Here is a 20,513-nt window from a genome sequence, read left to right on the forward strand (position 1 = left end):
CCAAAAAGAGTACTTAGTCTTGTGCTTTGTCCAAAAATAGTACTTAGTCTTGTGCTTTGTACAAAAAGAGTACTTAGTCTTGTGCTTTGTCCAAAAAGAGTACTTAGTCTTGTGCTTTGTCCAAAAATAGTACTTAGTCTTGTACTTTGTCCAAAAAGAGTACTTAGCCTTGTGCTTTGTCCAAAAAGAGCACTTAGCCTTGTGCTTTGTCCAAAAAGAGTACTTAGCCTTGTGCTTTGTCCAAAAAGAGTACTTAGTCTTGTGCTTTGTCCAAAAATAGTACTTAGTCTTGTGCTTTGTACAAAAAGAGTACTTAGTCTTGTGCTTTGTCCAAAAAGAGTACTTAGCCTTGTGCTTTGTCCAAAAAGAGTACTTAGTCTTGTGCTTTGTCCAAAAAGAGTACTTAGCCTTGTGCTTTGTCCAAAAAGAGTACTTAGTCTTGTGCTTTGTCCAAAAAGAGTACTTAGTCTTGTGCTTTGTCCAAAAAATAGTACTTAGTCTTGTGCTTTGTCCAAAAATAGTACTTAGTCTTGTACTTTGTCCAAAAAGAGTACTTAGTCTTGTGCTTTGGAGGTTATCCAAATCCAGTTGTCATGTCGTGATAAATCATCTTTGCGACTTCAGTATTATTTTCCCAGTTCAAGGGCAGATCTAATTGCTAAGATTTTGGTCACAAAACTCAAAAGATGCTGCTGGAGCTGGACTGGACATGTTCTAAGAAGATATGCAAATTCCATTCCAAGGTTAGCTGTCCATTGGACTCCAGAAGACACACAGAAGAAAGGGAGGCCCAAGACAACATGGAGAACAATGAACAGTAGACACCAGTAGAGCTGGAGCACCGCGGAGAAGATGGCCAAAGACCGCAGGAAGTGGCGATCCTTTGTTGCTGCCCAATGCTCGAGCTGGCGTGACGGGATGAGTGCGTCAGTGAGCTGAGGTTTTACATATTAAATGCATGTTTAAATACGTGTATTACAGTGACCAAGTCTTGTCATAGTACATTTCCATTGAGTCAACAGAACCCTGTGAGGCAAATGTTTTCCTAGACATAAATAGACCTCTGGTGTCATGATAAGAACAAACACCACGGAACTCACACGAGACACCAGCTGGGTTTGTGTTCACTTCAACCTTTATTGTTACATCATTGAACATAGATAATAATCATGTGGTTCTTCTCTTTTTAAAAAAGGACAATGATCCTATTTGGCTAAACATCAGTGAAGTGGAGAGCTCACTCGGTGCTCTGGGTGGGCAGAGATTACGCTAAAGAACCAATGGAATGGTCTAAAATGTTCCGCCCATCCGGCGCCCCAAAACCAATGCACCCAGGGGTTGACCCTGAGTGGAACAACACAACCACACACAGACAGAGAGAGACACCTATACCTGGGACACAGAAGCACATGTTACTGGAGCAGACTCACCAGCTGACCCCCACCTGTCAATCATCCACACAAGACCCGCCCTCCCCACCTGTCAGTCATCCACACAAGACCCGCCCATTGGCTACTCCGACCACTCCTGCGAAAAACACTGTCCTCATATAGGGAAACCATACAACACTGTGACTACAATTATTTCTCCTTCTTTACTTGTACAGAACTTGTAAATAACAAAAACATGACAACCAATGTTTGTTTTTTTTAAACACTGTTTTAAAGCTTCCCCCATAGTGGTTTTTACGTCTGTTCTACTTCTACCACACGTTGTTGCCTGAAGAAGGAGACGATTTTGGCACAAACCTGGTAAAGATACAGTAAATCAATCACAATGTACGGAGGGTTTCAAAATTATGCAGAAACCATCAAATCTACCCATGCATCAAGTAAGGCAACCTACTGCAGATTTTTTTATATAGAAAGATATATATATATATATCGTACTGCACTATGACAAGTGCACCTATTTCTACCACACCTGTAAGAACTCCTATCAGCAGCCTCTGCTGAATCTACACTTTAAACTGAGCTCATGGGTTGGTGGGGGATGTCAGGAACCGCCCCCTTTAGGACCCCAATGGCATCCTGGGTAATGTAGTCACATTCTACTGGAGAGAAGTAGCATAATGCAAGGTGCGATCTTATGCTACAGTAGCTTTATGGATATTCCAACTGTAAAATAGATTTGTATTTTTCTTCCCGCAGGACTATTGTTTCGTCCACATTTATTTTTTCAATGTTTATGTAAAGAAATACTAAATGGTTTACATTGACTGAATTTGTGTGTATTGGTGCACATCCGAACATGTCCAGTTAGTTGTGTGTGTGAACAGGTGATGCGTGATACTGTGTGTGGGTGGGTGTGCTGCCTCTGTGTTTTCTACAAATCTTTTGTTTTGATCAAAGTGACCAGGGGCTTGTCGTCAGGGCTGTAGTCCTCGTAGGTGATGGGTGCGGCGTCGTACATGGCTGGCCGGGACTTCTTCCCAAATCTGAGAGAGGGGAAGAAAACACATACATGGAACATCACTTCAGGTAGGACAGCTAGCTACACGCAAGGAAGTTCCTAATGTTTCAAGTGTAGAGTTGCTAGGTTGAGAATGACATACAGGTGGCAGGGGAGTGTAATGTTAGAAAGAAGATGTTGCATGTTACAAACAGAGTAATAGGAATATGGCGTTGTAAGAGAGGTATTATACATTTCCCCACAAATCTACCGGAACTGGCCTTTATCTCGTGTTTTTTCTAGTATTACATTGTTATTGATTATTGTATTCTTGGGTTTAGAGTTTGCAAGAATGGCATTTCACTGACATTAAAAACTTGAAACTTGAAACTTGAATGGGCCTTTATCTCCAGGTGAACAGTAAATCTATAACAGGAGGTGTTTGTAATGGCTGAATCAAATGAATACATTAAATGTTAACAATGTTGGGGCACTTGTATTCTTAGAGTGAGCGAACATTGTGCCGTCTCACCTGGCGTGGCGGATGGAGGCGATGGCGTTGCTGAACTCGCTGTCGATGCTGCGGCAGTTGTAGAACTCCTGGTAGGCATGGCGAGATGAGCCCTGGTACTCGATGCGGCTGATGCGGCAGATGCCCACGATGAGGATGATGAGCATGAGGACGAAGGCCACGCACAGGGCACCGATGATAATGTAGAGGGAGTGACGTGGCATGTTGGTCAGGGTGTCCTCAGGGTGGGCCGTCTTCCACTGCAAGTCTGAGAGAGAGACAGACAGATTGTTTTGAATAACCTAAAAAAGGCATATACATGCAATCATATATCATAATTAACTCATTCAAACAGGGGATTCTGGGTAATGTACTTACGTATCTCACAGCTGGCCCCTATCCAGCCTGGGGGGCAGTGGCAGGTGTAGGCATTTGATTGGTCGATGCAGGTTCCACCGTGATGACAGGGGTTGCTCTCACACTCGTTGACATCAACCTCACAGTCCTCCCCTGAGAGAACCGATAGCGTGGGGGGAGGGTTATGTTTAACTGGAACAGCAGGTACAGGTATATTTTCAAAGTGATCAGAGGGGGTTTGCTCCCTAGTCAGAACAGCCTACTCCCACCTGTGTCACCAAGGCCCATTATGATAGACTGGGTGACAGATGTGTATACACACACACACACATACACACACACACACACATACAGTGCAGAGTTGAAATCCTCACCCAGGTAACCAGTTGGGCAGACACAGGTGGCGTTCAGGCCCACACTATCACAGCGTCCTCCGTTCTGACAGTGAGCCTTCAGACAAGGATCCCTGTAGATCTCACAGTGTCTGCCTGCACAGGTACACACACATATGACCCATTATGACGCACTCACAGTACTCTCTATAGACCTGGGTTCAAATACCATTAAAAATATTTCAAACACTTTAAGCGTTAGCTTTAGCCTGTCTGGAGTGCCAGGGGGGCTGTGTTTGTACATTTGGGACTTTTCTATTGGTTCCATTGCAACAGACAAGCTCAATCAAGCACAGCATAAGTATCTGACATGATTACAAATAGTATTTGAATCCAGGTTTGCTCTACATATAACAGTTTACACCAACTCAGCACTCTAACTCGCTACAAAAACACATACTGTAGACAACATACAATCCCTTATATGAATACATTTGTAATACAGGTTGTAGAAACTCATTGAATTAGCATACATATTGCAGTATCAGCATCATCACACAAGCCCACCCCAGGATAACATACTTAAAAATGTCCCCGTTGAGTTGTCAGTCACACACACACACACACCCCTACCTTCATACTGGGGAGTGCAGACACATTCGTAAGCGTTGATGAGGTCTCTGCAGGTAGCGTAGTTCTGGCAGGGGGCTGACAAACACTCGTTGTATTCCTCCTCACAGTACAGACCATGGTACCCTGGGAGAGAGGGAGACACACAAACAGACACTGTCTTTGATCATAATATTAGATGACGGTTCAAGTAATGATTAAGTTTAGATATCACTACCAAGACGATCACGGTGAAACACTCCTCCTTTTTTAAGAGATGTTTTTAAAGGGTGAGATAAAAGTGGTTCAATGTGCCTTTATTTCTATATAGAGATTATCACTTAGACGGAACGAGTCAATGCATTTGTTTCCCTACATGACTATGGCAAAACCTTGTGGATGTTACATCCACAGACATCCTATTAAATCAACTCTGGATGTAATTCTATGGTTTCATCGATACAGGCATGATTCAGCCGTGACTGTTGGTGGTCTATTAAATGCAGTACACTCCAGTTGCCACTGGGTGGCAGGTTTGCACTGGGACTGAGAACAGTGGGTCTTGTTGTTTTTCCCCATAAAAGAGAAGCAGTATGAGCCCAAGATCAGAACACAGTGATTGACAGAATCTCAGAGTTGACATAGGACATTGTGTTCTTTCTTTAGAGCTTACAAGCAGAAGCTACCGTACTGAGTATAGACATGTCTGTATGTGTAATGTGTGTGTGAGTGTGTGTCGGGCTGTGTGTGTGTGTCTGGCTGTCTGCTTGTGAGTGCATGTGTTTGTCGTTTACAATGAGAGGAAACATTTACATACAAAGTAAGCCTTGATAATTCCCAGAGGTTCTCATAAAAAGCCAGTGAAATGTCAAGTGCCTTTCCCAGACTCCCAGACCGATTTCCTCTGGCTCGTCTGACTCTCCTCTGTCTGATATGGATACAGGAAGCCTGGGATCCACTACTAGAGTATATATGAGCTCCTTCACAGCCTCCTCTCCTTGTAGAGGACACAGACACCAGCTGGCATATTGATGAACAGGAGAAAAGGTCAATTATTTCCATGAGCGAGTCTGATGTGTGTCTGTCTGTCTGTCTGTGTTTGTGTGTGTCTGTGTTTTGGTTGCTTGTGTGTGTGCCTTCTTGCATGTGTGTGTGTGCATGAACATACGCATGTCTATGTGTGTGTGTGGAGTCTGGGTGTGGAGAGTTAAGCGTCTTGAATGCTGGAATGCTGATTGCAAATCACCAATCACATCATTCCCATTAGATGGTGGCTGAAAGAATGGAAATGTGTGATTGGAAGACATCATCTGCCCAACTTGTGTAGTCAGACAACGGTTGCAGACAGACAATGGTCTGGAAGGAAGTGGAACGCAACTGTTTCACCTAATAAAAAGAGATCCTAATAAAAATATATCGCCATGGCAACCAGATGACAGAGGAGGGGGAGAGGGAAATGAGGTGAGGAAAGAGAGACAAAGAGAGCGGGACAGAAAGCCAAAGAGAGAAAGAGATGATGAGCAATGGAGAATAACAGAAAATATGTTAGAGTGAAAGGTGAAAAGAGATATTCTATTATGTGTGAATATACTGTCAGGAGGACAATAGAGTGGACAGTGTGATCCCCAAAAGAACGATTTTAAGTGAAGTGATCTAAAATGGTGAAAAAGTAAAAACCGGCCATTACTAATTTGGAGTGTATCTCACTAAGATTGCAAATTAAATCAAAATGAAAACTGAAAGACGGAAAGATATATAAAGGGAGCTCTAGGACAGACTGTGTTGATGGTTCTACTGATAGGGCCCTGCAGTCACACCCAGACCAGGGTTCAGATACTGTTTTTAAATCTTTCCAATATTACTACCATTTGTTTTAGCCTGCCAAATGGGCAGGGTTTGCAATTTTGCAACTATCCTATTGGTTCCCTTGTACCAAGCAAGCTCAATCAAGCCCAGCTAAAGTCATTTAAATTATTTCAAATACAATTTGAACCCAGGTTTGGTTACCACGCTGAATAAGGGATAATGATTTGTCATCATTCCACACCATTAATCTGAGCATGGAGCCATAAAAACCAGTGGCATGATCAATGAGCCTGTAATGACACGTCAGTCATGCGTTACCCAGTGTGTGTCGTAATCAATGATATCACTGGGGTGGGGAATGGGTTGTGGAATGATGAGTAGTAACAATGCTAACTTATGATGTTGCACAATGCATTCGGAAAGTATTCAGACCCCTTCACTTTTTACACATTTTGTTACTTTACAGCCGTATTCTAAAATGGATTTGTCACGCCTACTCCCGCTCCTTCTCTCCAGCCCTCGATGTCGCTGGTCTACTAACCACCGGCCCTGGCAACAATCATTACTCACACCTGGTCATCATTATCTCCTTGATTACTCCCCATTTATTTAGCCCTCAGTAGACAGCAGTCACTAGATAGTATTGTTTTCTCTCACGTTCTGTACGCTTCTCATTTTCTGTTCATCAGCATTGTTTCATTATTAAACTCACCTTCTGCACCTGCTTCCTGACTCCCGGCGTATTTAGTTACAGAATACTACCTCGCAACATGGAAGCAGCAGAGGATCAAACCATCTTCCAGACGGTCAAGGAACAGGGTCATCTACTCCACCAACACCACAAACCAGCTGACGCAACTGGGTATGGCCATGGAGGAGGACCTACGCGTTATCTACCGCCTCGACACACCCAGTGAGGCTCTCAATACCCCCTATCAGAAGGCCTCCTACCGCGGGTGGTCACAGTGAGCCAGTCCCCCAGCCTACTGAGCTCAGTCCTCCCAGGTCAGTGATGCCCTACTGTCCCTTCTGGAGAAGTATTGACGGTACTCCTACTCCAGTGCTCCCTCTATTTCGCCTATCAGATGGGAGCAACCACGACCGAGAGATCCAAGGTTGCAGAGAGGAGAGGAGGAGCTGGGTTCCGATGAGAGGTTCATGGCTCTGTTCAGAGCGGTCTTCAACCATCCTCCAGAGGGCAGAGAGGGAGGTGAGTGACTTCACCAACTCCAGCAGGGTGCCCAGATCGCTGCGGAGTACACCTTCACCTTTCAGACTGTTGCAGCCTCCAGCGGATGGAATGAGCCGGTGCTCCACACTCTATTCTGGAGAGGACTGCGTGAAGAGGTCCGGACGGAGTTGGCTTGTCAGGGTGGCAATCTTTGGGAGCGCCGGTGCCCACCTCGCATTCACCTCCCTCCTTTGGCTGTCCTGAGGCAGAGCCTGAACCCATGGAGGTAGGGGCCATACACCTCTCCGTGGCAGAGAGGCGTCGCCGGAGACACCTGGGGCTCTGTCCCTATTGCAGTCCAGGATGGGCACCAGCTTCAGTGTTGTCCGGTGCATCCGAACCCGGGGTCCACTAGAGCAGAGGGGCGGCCCCGTGATCCTCCATCTCCCAGGGTCGGCATGAGTATTTCATCATCATAATTTTCCGCCAAACGCTTTCTGGTTCCCATTTCACTGACTGGCTGTCCCTCAAGTGTTGTCTCTACAGCTCTAGTGGACTCTGGTGCCGCAGGGAACTTCATCAACCAGGCCCTTGCCTCCTCCCGGACCATAACTTTGTACCTGCTCTCCTCTCCTTTTCCGGTTCAAGCCCTGGATACGTGACCATTGGGACACAATTACGCACATCACAGCACCACTCACCCTCACCGTGGGACCCATATGCCAGGAAAGCATTCCTCATCATCACCCCATCCGTACACAAAGTCATCCTCGGCCTCCCATGACTCCAACGTCATAACCCCACCATATCCTGGTCGAGGATAAGAATCACTACCTGGGGCCTCCCGGGTGGGGCAGTGGTTAAGGGCGCTGTACTGCAGTGCCAGCTGTGCCACCAGAGACTCTGGGTTCGCGCCCAGGCTCTGTCGTAACCGGTCACGACCGGGAGGTCCGTGGGGCGACGCACAATTGGCCTAGCGTCGTTAGGGAGGGTTTGGCCGGTAGGGATATCCTTGTCTCATCACACACCAGCGACTCCTGTGGTGTGCCACTAACCAAGGTTGACAGGTGCATGGTGTTTCCTCCAACACATTGGTGCGGCTGGCTTAAGGGTTGGATGCGCATTGTGTTAAGAAGCAGCTTGGTTGGGTTGTGTATCGGAGGACACAAGACTTTCAACCTTCGTCTCTCCCGAGCCCGTATCATCCGCACCATCCAATTCCTTTCCGACAAGTATTGGCGCAGGATGTCGCCCAACATGTCAACTCTTGCTCTGTATGTGGCCAATCCAAATCTCCCCGGGACGCTCCAGCAGGGAAACTAATTCCCCTTATCTCAGCGGCCTTGGTCACATCTCTCCATAGACTTCGTGACTGATCTCCCCCTTTCTGAAGGTTTTACCACTATTATGGTTGTTTTTGACAGATTCTCTAAATCCTGCCATTTTATCCCTCTCTCTGGTCTACCTACCGCTCTCTGTCCGTAGACTTCGGAACTGATCTCCACCTTTCTGATGGTTTTACCACTTATTATGGTTGTTGACAGATTCTCTAAATCCTTACGTTTTATGCCTCTCTCTGGTCTGCCTAGCACTCCCCAGGTCACGGAGACACTATTCCAGCAGGTCTTTCGGCACTACGGTCTTCCGGAGGACATCGTTTGCAACCTTGGTCCCCAATTCACGTTGCGGGTATGGAAAGCCTTTATGGAGAAGCTGGGGGCACGGTCAGCCTGACATCCACGTACCGGCCTCAGTCCAATGGGCAGGTGGAGAGGATCAACCACCATCAATCTGTTAGATAGTCTTAGAGCTTATCTACGGTGTGGATAATTGAAGGTTGATCAGATAGAGAATAACCCCCATTTAAACAGGCACTGTTATTTAATGGCTCACCTGGGACACACAGACATCTGTAGCTGGTGCCCACACTGCGGCAGATCCCATGGGCACAGGGGTTGAGGGCACAGAAGTCCACCAGCTGGGCACAGGTTGGGCCGGTGAAGCCGGCAGCACAGCTGCAGCCAAAGCCCAGGCCGGGACCCTGGGGGAAGCAGCTCCCGTTGTTGTGGCAGGGGCTGGAGGCACATGGGTCCACCCTCTGTTCACACATACTGCCCTGATACCCTGAGAAAGATGAAGGGAGTACAAGAGAGTGAGAGAGAGAGGAGAGAAAAAGAGAGAGAGTGAGACAAAGAGAAAGACAAAGACAAAGATAGGGCGAGAGAATGACAGCACAAAAAGAGAGGATGAAGGAAGGAAAATGAAAGCCCCCGAGAGAGAGAGAGAGAGAGAGAGAGAGAGAGAGAGAGAGAGAGAGAGAGAAAGAAAGAAAGAAAGAAAGAAAGAGAGAGAGAGAGAGAGAGAGAGAGAGAGAGAGAGAGAGAGAGAGAGAGAGAGAGAGAGAGAGAGAGAGAGAGAGAGAGAATGCTGTAGGGTTCGGGGGTTCTGGGCTTGTGAAGAACCGCATTGTGGGTGTTGAGGTGGGTCTGTGGACTCACTGGGATGTAGCCTACAGCGTCTGTTTTGTCTACACACACACACACAAACCCATGCCCCGTCCCCCATTCCCCGCCCACACACAAACACATACAAACAAACAAACAGGCACTGTTATTTAACCCAAGCCAGAAAGCCCATACTTAAAGACATGCTCCAGCACATTTGTTTTAAACCTCCTGCTATGGGTTGGATGTGTCAATGTGTAGTTCATACTGTACATGCATAATTTATGAGAAAGAAAGAAAGAAAGAAGACCCACACAGAACCCACTGACTCCAGTAGATTATTCCTCCCTCTCTGCACTGACAGTGAAATAGTACATGTCCATCAATCTGGGTGATATAGAGTCCTCCATGCATCTGAATACATGAATCAGCAGACCCTGAAAGCCTCTCTTCATTAGCCCGATGAAATACACACACTGACGCAATCAACATGTTCCCAGGTTATATTGACTGTGTAACACGCACACACACACACACACAGGCCAACACACACCCATAGGCTGACACAAACACACTCACAGAGGCATGCACATGCTCACACACGCTCACACACACTCACACGTACACACACGCACAGTCCTATCACAATAAACTACAGTCTCCTCTCTGCGCTACCATGGCAACGATCCCAAAAAAAACAGCTTGTGATGGAACCATTCTCCTGAGGAAGGAGGGAGGACAGAAGGTCAAGGTGGAGAGAGGTGAGGAGGGAAGAGGCAAGGGTGGCACCTTGAGTGTGGCAGAGATGGAGGCAGTGATTGCAGAAGGTGTGACAAAATGGAGGTTTGATTGAGGGTGACCCAGTATTGATCAGTATTTCTCATAAGAGCAACATGTATTTGCTCATGTAGGAGGCTAGTGGGAGTGGAGCTGCCAGGTCACACCAGATAGGCTGTAATATTAGATGTTTTTCCAGGTCTCAAAGACGTTGGGAGATGCCTTCCATACCAGTCACTAGGGGCAACGTGAGTGCCTACTACCATCGAGCAGGATCACGGCTTGCTAGGGAGTTATAGGTGGGGATAGAGGAAGGGCTTAAAGGTCCTGAACAAAAAGATCCCATGTCAAATAGCCTTTTATTACCCATAATCATTTGGGGGATAGAAGTGCTACAAATTTGAATGAAATGACTTGTTGGCATTGGTGTATAAAATGAGAGTCCCACTTTTCCCTTATTAATCCCGCCTCCTGAATCCAAGTGTTTGACATGAGGGAGGGGACCAAGTGATCAAAATGTATCAATGTAGAAGCAACATTCAGTTGTCATACTTTGATTTGGTTCCATCTGGTTGGTCCCCCCCCTCACACATAGACACACAACCGCACATAATCTCAGATGTTGTAGAAAATGAGACATGACGAGAGGTAAAGACAAGAGAGAGGTCAAGGTGCCAAAGAGGAGAATGTGAAGAAGATAGGAGGGAGGAAAATCTGACACCCTGCTGTGTGTGTGTGTGTGCATTTGCCTTGGGCAGTGTTGTCAGGGAGACTGGCTGGGTGTCTGAGCATCAGGACCCCATCTCTCTCTCTCTCTCTCTCATTTTCTTTCCTTCTTCCTCTTTCTTTCTGCTCTCTGTCATTCTCTCTCCCTATCTTTGTCTTTGTCTTTGTCTTTGTCTCTCTCTCTCTCTCCCTCTCTCTCTCTCTCTCTCTCTCTCTCTCTCTCTCGGATCATGCTGACAACTCATGCTGACAAATGATCAAGCTCATAATTCACTATGACATAGAGGGTAGGGGTCAGCAGGCATGGTAAAGACACACACACGCATGCGAGTGCATGCATTTGCACACATGCACGCACACACGTGCACCGAACCCCCCACCATCACCACCACTCGCACTTTACCAAGCCTCCACACTTAACCAGATTCCCAGCGGAGCTCTGATATGAGAAGAAAACAGTTTTTGCAGAGCTGCCGTACCGCTTCTACTTGCCAATACTGTAGAGCGAGTTAGGAGTCTAAATATAGCACTCCCACCCCTCCTGTTCCCCACTGGAGACAGTGCCAGTCCCAGAGCTGAGAGAGAGAGACCTCAGAGGACAGACACAGAGCTAGGAGGACTGCTGGGAACAACCTCTAGAGGCTCTGGCTGTGTCTGAAATTGTACCCATATTCCTTCAGGAAAATCGCTCAAGATTGACTTTTGACATCTGTTCATGTCCTGAGGACATCAGACTTTAACCCGTAACTTAATGATTCGTAATGAATGCCTAAATGTAATGTTTTAACCCTATCCCAACCCTTGTTTTATAAATTTGACATTTGGAGAAATGTCGATTAAAGTCTGAATCTGAAGTCAAATTGGTAAAACTTGGAGATCTTATTGGTTTCCTATTAAGTGCACTACTTTTGACAAGGGCTCGTAGGCAGTATGTCATCTGACATGAGGGGTCATGAATGGACATGACACCTAATAACCGGACTTGTGTCATGTTTATGATACTGCTGTGGTAATGCTATTCACCTGCTCATAGACAGGAAAAAACGCAGCTATTTGCATTCAGCAGTGGCATTTGGTGATCATAAGCTGTAATATCCTCTGCTATTGTTGTCATCTGCTGTCATCCATCACTTTGTTTTATGCACAGCGTGATAACTTCCGCCGAGAGGATCTGTGCTAAATAAACTTGGTCTGATTTATGTGTGTGTGGGTAGGCAGTTATACAACACTGGGAATAGCTGACAGAAATAGTTTTTTCTCTGTGTGTGTGTGTGTGTGTGTGTGTGTGTGTGTGTGTGTGTGTGTGTGTGTGTGTGTGTGTGTGTGTGTGTGTGTGTGTGTGTGTGTGTGTGTGTGTGTGTGTGTGTGTGTGTGTGTGTGTGTGTGTGTGTGTGTGTGTGTGTGTGTGTGTGTGTGCGTGCGTGCGTGCGTGCGTGCGTGCGTGCATGGCTGCTTGTGCACATTGGGAGAATGCTTTAACTTCTTGATGACAGGGTGCAGTATTTTCACGTCCGGATGAAATGCATGCCCATATTCAACTGCCTGCTACTCATCCCCAGAATATAAAATATGCATATTATTAGTAGATTTGGATAGAAAACACTCTGAAGTTTCTAAAACTGTTTGTATCATGTCTGTGAGTATAACAGAACCTATTTACCAGGCGAAACCCAGAGGTAAAAAAAAAAAAATTTTGAGGTCACTCTTTTCAATGGGTTTTTATTGGGAATCCAGATTTCTAAGGGACCTTCTTGCAGTCCCTATCGCTTCCACAGGATGTCAACAGTCTTTAGAAATTGGTTGAGGTTATTCCTTTGTGTAATGAAGAAGTATGGCCATCTTGAACGAGGGTCACTTGAAGTGTACTGTTAGAGGCGCGTGTCCAGAAAGCTTCAGTTTGTTTTCCTCCTGTATTGAACACAGATCATCCCGTCTTCAATTTTATTGATTATTTACGTTAAAAAAATACCTAAAGTTGTATTACAAAAGTAGTTTGAAATGTTTTGGCAAAGTTTACAGGTAACTTTTGAGATATTTTGTAGTCACGTTGAGCAAGTTAGAACCGGTGTTTTTCTGGATCAAACGCGCCAAATATATGGACATTTTGGATATATATTGACGGAATTAATCGAACAAAGGGACCATTTGTGATGTTTATGGGACATATTGGAGTGCCAACAAAAGAAGCTCGTCAAAGGTAAGGCATGAATTATATTTTTATTTCTGCATTTTATGTCGTGCCTGCAGGGTTGAAATATGGTATCTCTCTTTGTTTACTATAGTGCTATCCTCAGATAATAGCATTGTTTTCTTTCGCCAAAAAGCCTTTTTGAAATCTTGATTCACAACAAGTGTAGCTTTAATTTGGTATCTTGCAAGTGTGATTTAATGAAAGTTTGATTTTTATAGTCATTTATTTGAATTTGGCGCTCTGCATTTTCCCCGGCTTTTGGCCAGGTGGGACGTCCCACATATCCCAGAGAGGTTTTTAAAAAAGAAACCAAATTCTTATGAAAGCTCTTCACTTCATGTGTCTCCAGGGATAGTTAAAAGAGAGGAGCAAGAGTAAATATACTTGTCACTTCTTCTCCAAATAAAGAAGAGAGACAGTCTAGTCCGAAAGGAAAGGTAAAAGGGTAAAGAAAAAACAGTACAAGAGAGTGTGTTTTCCTCATGGAAGACACTGCTTCTGCTGTGTGTTATACAAGGAAATGCCATACAACACAACTTCTCTGTACCTAGCACTGAGGGGTATGCTACAAAGCAGGATAAATGAGTTAGCCAGCTAACTTTGATAAGCAACCAGAAAAAACAATTGATTTTATAATTAAATAAAAAAGCTAAACTTACATTTACATTACATTTAAGTCATTTAGCAGACGCTCTTATCCAGAGCGACTTACAAATTGGTGCATACACCTTATGACATCCAGTGGAACAGCCACTTGCATCTAAATCTTAGATATGTCTTAGATATGTCTATTCATTTGTTAAATTAATTAGACCATAATTAGACCATAATAAAAAGTTATATCCGAATATTTAAATAAGCTAACTGGCTAACTGCGAGGACATATGCTGGGGGACGAGAAACAAGTACAGGGAGTGAATATTTAATAAATAATAGACTTGAAACAAAACACGGACAGCGTCTGGACAGGGGAAACATAACGACATTAATGCTGACAAGGGGATCAAACTGAGGAATAGACAGATATAGAGGAGGCAATCAATAAAGTAATGGAGTCCAGGTGAGTCCAATGAAGCACTGAGGAGTGGGAGTCAGACGAGCCGGCTGAGGTGTGGGAGCCCGACGAGCCGGCTGAGGCGTGGGAGCCCGGCGAGCCAGCTGAGGCGTGGGAGCCGGACGAGCCGACTGAGGCATGGGAGCCGGACGAGCCTGCTGAGGCATGGGAGCCGGACGAGCCTGCTGAGGCATGGGAGCCGAACGAGCCTGCTGAGGTGTGGGAGCCCGACGAGCCGACTGAGGCGTGGGAGCCCGACGAGCCGGCTGAGGCATGGGAGCCGAACGAGCCTGCTGAGGCGTGGGAGCCTGATGAGCTGGCTGACAGTATCCAACGAACACCTGAGCCAGCTAAGGCATGGAAGCCTGACGAGCCAGCTGAGGCATCCTCGGTTCCTCCAACCAAACCAAAAACAAAAAATCTCCCTGATGCTTCCAATATTGGTGTTCAGTGTTCTGTGAGGACAGACGCTGGGAGACGAAAAGCAAGTACAGGGAGTGAATATTTAATAAATAACAGATATGAAACAAAACACGGACAGCGTCTGGACAGGGGAAACATAACGACATTAATGCTGACACGGGGATCTAACTGAGGAATAGACAGATATAGAGGAGACAATCAATAAAGTGATGCATTCAATGTAGTCCAATGTAGCTCTGATGCGTGTAATGATGGTAATGATGGTGACAGGTGTACGTAATCATGGGCATCCTGGCATCCTCGAGTGCCAGAGAGGGGGAGCGGGAGCAGGCGTGACATTAACTCCATAATCCTGCTTTGTAGAATACTATGATATACAGTACCAGTGATACAGTACCAGTTTCAACAGTTTTAGAATAACAGTGAAGACATCAAAACTATGAAATAACATATATGGAATCATGTAGTAACAGAAAAAGTGCTAAATATATCAAAATATATTTTATATTTGAGATTCATCAAAGTAGCCACCATTTTCCTTGATGACAACTTTGCACACTCTTGGCATTCTCTCATGAGGTAGTCACCTGGAATGCATTTCAATTAACAGGTGTGCCTTGTTAAAAGTGAATTTGTGGAATTTCTTTCCTTCTTAATGAGTTTGAGCCAATCAGTTGTTGTGACAAGGTAGGGGTGGTATACAGAAGATAGCCCTATTAGGTAAAAGACCAAGTCCTCTCATAGGGACCGCCACAGGAAAGGAAGACCCAGAGTTACTTCTGCTGCAGAGGATAAGTTCATTAGAGTTACCAGCCTCAGAAATTGCATCCCAAACAAATGTTTCACAGAGTTCAAGTAACAGACACATCTCAACATCAACTGTTTAGAGGATACAGTGTGAATCAGGCCTTCATGGTCGATTTGCTGCAAAGAAACCATTACTAAAGGACAGCAATAAGAAGAAGAGACTTGCTTGGGCCCAGAAACATGAGCAATGGACATTAGTCCACTGGAAATCTGTCCTTTGGTCTGATGAGTCCAAATTTGAGATGTTTGGTTCCAACCGCCATGTCTTTGTGAAACGCAGAGTAGGTGAATGGATGATCTCTGCATGTGTAGTTCACACCGTGAAGCATGGAGGAGGTGTGTTGGTGTGTGGGTGCTTTGCTGGTGACACTGTTGGTGATTTATTTAGAATTCAAGGCACACTTGGTTTGCACTTAGTGGGAATATCATTTGTGTTTCAACAGGACAATGGCCCAACACACCTCCAGGCTTTGTAAGGGCTATTTGACTAAAAGGAGAGTGATGGAGTGCTACATCAGATGATCTTGCCTCCACAATCACCTGACCTCAACCCAATTGAGATGGTTTGTGAGGAGTTGAACCGCAGAGTGAAGGAAAAGCAGCCAGCATGTGCTCAGCATATGTGAGAATGCCAAGAGTGTGCAAAGAAAGCTGTCATCAAGTCAAAGGATGGCTACTTTGAAGAATAAACCAATGCAAATATATTTTATAACACTTTTTTGGCTACTACATGAATCCATGTGTGTTATTTCATAGTTTTGATGTCTTCACTGTTGTTCTACAATGTAGAAAATATAAAAAATTAAGAAAAACCCTTGAATGAGTAGGTGTGTCCAAACTTTAGACTGGTACTGTACTTTTGCCCTCACATTCACCTGCAAGAAAACAACAAGAAAACAACAACAACCGTGAACCCGAACACATTCTTTACGTCTTTACTCTCACGACTGAATGGGAATCAGGTGGACATGAGTCTGCAGTGTGGAGCTGTCTGCTCCCACTCCCAGTGTGTTGTGTATAAACAGAGGTAGAGGTGAGAGGTGCCTCCTCACCACCCTTCACTGGCTGATTGTGTTGACCTGCAGTCACATGCTCACTGGAGAATGTGATTGGCTAATTGCCTTGAAATCCAGTAGAAAGGCTTCAAACGGCAGGATTACCTAACGAACCTGCTAAAGATTTTGAGGCGCTCCCCCTCTCTCACACACACACACACACACACACACACACACACACACACACACACACACACACACACACACACACACACACACACACACACACACACACACACACACACACACACACACACACACACGCACGCGCGCGCGCGCACACACACACACAACTCCTTGTCGTACTAATTAAAAAGTGCTGAAGCAGTTTCCGCCCCCATTGTTGCACCATAACCACGATCTCTCTGTGAAAACAACCAAAGTAAAAAAGCTGCTGTGGATGGATAAAATATTCTGGTCGGCATTGGCGCTCGTCCAACAGTGTAAAATTAATAATTTAATCCGAGTTGCGTTGCTAGCAGGGCTGTGAATCAGAACTCAGTGACCGCAGGGAATTGTACCTGCAATGTACTATATTTTCTGGATCAGGTTGTACATTTCTACCTCTGTTGTTCTGTTGATCTGTTCGAAGAGGATTGTTCCAGGATGGTTTTCCATGGGTGTGTGTGTGTGTGTGTGTGTGTGTGTGTGTGTGTGTGTGTGTGTGTGTGTGTGTGTGTGTGTGTGTGTGTGTGTGTGTGTGTGTGTGTGTGTGTGTGTGTGTGTGTGTGTGTGTGTGTGTGTGTGTACATAAAAGCGTGGATTGGCATGCCCTTATCTAGGAGTGCTGTGTTTGGCAGAATTTAGTTTTAGCGGGCTAGCGTAGATTTCCCATGTGGGGCTGAGAGCAGGTCGTTAGGGCCAGGAGGTCTAATTAGACTAGCGGAGGAAGGCTTAAATTAAGCAACGGGCTGGCACAGATAAACAGAGAGCAGACACAGAAACGCTACCATGATAGCCTCACACACACATTCAGACTCACACGCACACACACTGACGCATATACACACCACGCACGTACACAAGAACACCAGACACACGCCTAGAACCAGGACAGTCCAACACACACACAACCAGCTAATGGGGATCTGAAAATAAAATGGATTAACAACGTGGTATTGTGCAGTACATCCTTGCTATTGTGCATTGCTGTGGATCTGTACATGTTATGTTATGGCAAGAGTTGTTCTGCACTCAGAGCATTGCTGTGCTATTGGTACTGGGGTACCCTCAGGGCAGACCTATGATAAAGTACCTACCCTCAGGGCAGACCTATGATAAAGTACCTACCCTCAGGGCAGACCTATGATAAAGTACCTACCCTCAGGGCAGACCTATGATAAAGTATCTACCCTCAGGGCAGACCTATGATAAAGTACCTACCCTCAGGGCAGACCTATGATAAAGTACCTACCCTCAGGGCAGACCTATGATAAAGTACCTACCCTCAGGGCAGACCTATGATAAAGTACCTACCCTCAGGGCAGACCTATGATAAAGTACCTACCCTCAGGGCAGACCTATGATAAAGTACCTACCCTCAGGGCAGACCTATGATAAAGTACCTACCCTCAGGGCAGACCTATGATAAAGTATCTACCCTCAGGGCAGACCTATGATAAAGTATCTACCCTCAGGGCAGACCTATGATAAAGTACCTACCCTCAGGGCAGACCTATGATAAAGTACCTACCCTCAGGGCAGACCTATGATAAAGTATCTACCCTCAGGGCAGACCTATGATAAAGTACCTACCCTCAGGGCAGACCTATGATAAAGTATCTACCCTCAGGGCAGACCTATGATAAAGTATCTACCCTCAGGGCAGACCTATGATAAAGTACCTACCCTCAGGGCAGACCTATGATAAAGTATCTACCCTCAGGGCAGACCTATGATAAAGTATCTACCCTCAGGGCAGACCTATGATAAAGTACCTACCCTCAGGGCAGACCTATGATAAAGTACCTACCCTCAGGGCAGACCTATGATAAAGTACCTACCCTCAGGGCAGACCTATGATAAAGTATCTACCCTCAGGGCAGACCTATGATAAAGTACCTACCCTCAGGGCAGACCTATGATAAAGTACCTACCCTCAGGGCAGACCTATGATAAAGTATCTACCCTCAGGGCAGACCTATGATAAAGTATCTACCCTCAGGGCAGACCTATGATAAAGTACCTACCCTCAGGGCAGACCTATGATAAAGTACCTACCCTCAGGGCAGACCTATGATAAAGTACCTACCCTCAGGGCAGACCTATGATAAAGTACCTACCCTCAGGGCAGACCTATGATAAAGTACCTACCCTCAGGGCAGACCTATGATAAAGTATCTACCCTCAGGGCAGACCTATGATAAAGTACCTACCCTCAGGGCAGACCTATGATAAAGTATCTACCCTCAGGGCAGACCTATGATAAAGTACCTACCCTCAGGGCAGACCTATGATAAAGTATCTACCCTCAGGGCAGACCTATTATAAAGTACCTACCCTCAGGGCAGACTAATGATAAAGTACCTACCCTCAGGGCAGACCTATGATAAAGTACCTACCCTCAGGGCAGACCTATGATAAAGTACCTACCCTCAGGGCAGACCTATGATAAAGTACCTACCCTCAGGGCAGACCTATGATAAAGTACCTACCCTCAGGGCAGACCTATGATAAAGTACCTACCCTCAGGGCAGACCTATGATAAAGTACCTACCCTCAGGGAAGACCTATGATAAAGTACCTACCCTCAAGGCAGACCTATGATAAAGTACCTACCCTCAGGGCAGACCTATGATAAAGTACCTACCCTCAGGGCAGACCTATGATAAAGTACCTACCCTCAGGGCAGACCTATGATAAAGTACCTACCCTCAGGGCAGACCTATGATAAAGTACCTACCCTCAGGGCAGACCTATGATAAAGTACCTACCCTCAGGGCAGACCTATGATAAAGTACCTACCCTCAGGGCAGACCTATGATAAAGTATCTACCCTCAGGGCAGACCTATGATAAAGTACCTACCCTCAGGGCAGACCTATGATAAAGTATCTACCCTCAGGGCAGACCTATGATAAAGTACCTACCCTCAGGGCAGACCTATGATAAAGTACCTACCCTCAGGGAAGACCTATGATAAAGTACCTACCCTCAGGGCAGACCTATGATAAAGTATCTACCCTCAGGGCAGACCTATGATAAAGTACCTACCCTCAGGGCAGACCTATGATAAAGTACCTACCCTCAGGGCAGACCTATGATAAAGTACCTACCCTCAGGAACGACCTATGATAAAGTACCTACCCTCAGGGCAGACCTATGATAAAGTACCTACCCTCAGGGCAGACCTATGATAAAGTACCTACCCTCAGGGCAGACCTATGATAAAGTACCTACCCTCAGGGAAGACCTATGATAAAGTACCTACCCTCAAGGCAGACCTATGATAAAGTACCTACCCTCAGGGCAGACCTATGATAAATTACCTACCCTCAGGGCAGACCTATGATAAAGTACCTACCCTCAGGGCAGACCTATGATAAAGTACCTACCCTCAGGGCAGACCTATGATAAAGTATCTACCCTCAGGGCAGACCTATGATAAAGTACCTACCCTCAGGGCAGACCTATGATAAAGTACCTACCCTCAGGGCAGACCTATGATAAAGTATCTACCCTCAGGGCAGACCTATGATATCTACCCTCAGGGCAGACCTGTGATAAAGTACCTACCCTCAGGGCAGACCTATGATAAAGTACCTACCCTCAAGGCAGACCTATGATAAAGTACCTACCCTCAGGGCAGACCTATGATAAAGTATCTACCCTCAGGGCAGACCTATGATAAAGTACCTACC

At 45.7% G+C, this 20,513-nt stretch overlaps 1 protein-coding gene across 1 annotated transcript in view; it reads right to left on the reverse strand.

Annotated features, from left to right (window-relative positions):
* Positions 1 to 1,113: 1,113 nt before the first annotated feature.
* Positions 1,114 to 20,513, reverse strand: part of LOC118383166 (delta and Notch-like epidermal growth factor-related receptor) — an 80,935-nt gene continuing 61,535 nt past the window's right edge. The window contains exons 8-13 of the mRNA XM_035769793.2: positions 9,071 to 9,301; positions 4,225 to 4,347; positions 3,634 to 3,747; positions 3,281 to 3,412; positions 2,924 to 3,170; positions 1,114 to 2,437 (exon numbers count right to left, since the gene is read on the reverse strand). Of these exons, the coding sequence (XP_035625686.2) occupies positions 2,326 to 2,437; positions 2,924 to 3,170; positions 3,281 to 3,412; positions 3,634 to 3,747; positions 4,225 to 4,347; positions 9,071 to 9,301 (959 nt within the window). The 3' untranslated portion in view covers positions 1,114 to 2,325. The remainder of the gene's footprint in view (positions 2,438 to 2,923; positions 3,171 to 3,280; positions 3,413 to 3,633; positions 3,748 to 4,224; positions 4,348 to 9,070; positions 9,302 to 20,513) is intronic.

The sequence above is a fragment of the Oncorhynchus keta genome, chromosome 1, assembly GCF_023373465.1.
Source record: "Oncorhynchus keta strain PuntledgeMale-10-30-2019 chromosome 1, Oket_V2, whole genome shotgun sequence".
NCBI classification, from domain to species: Eukaryota; Metazoa; Chordata; class Actinopteri; order Salmoniformes; family Salmonidae; genus Oncorhynchus; species Oncorhynchus keta.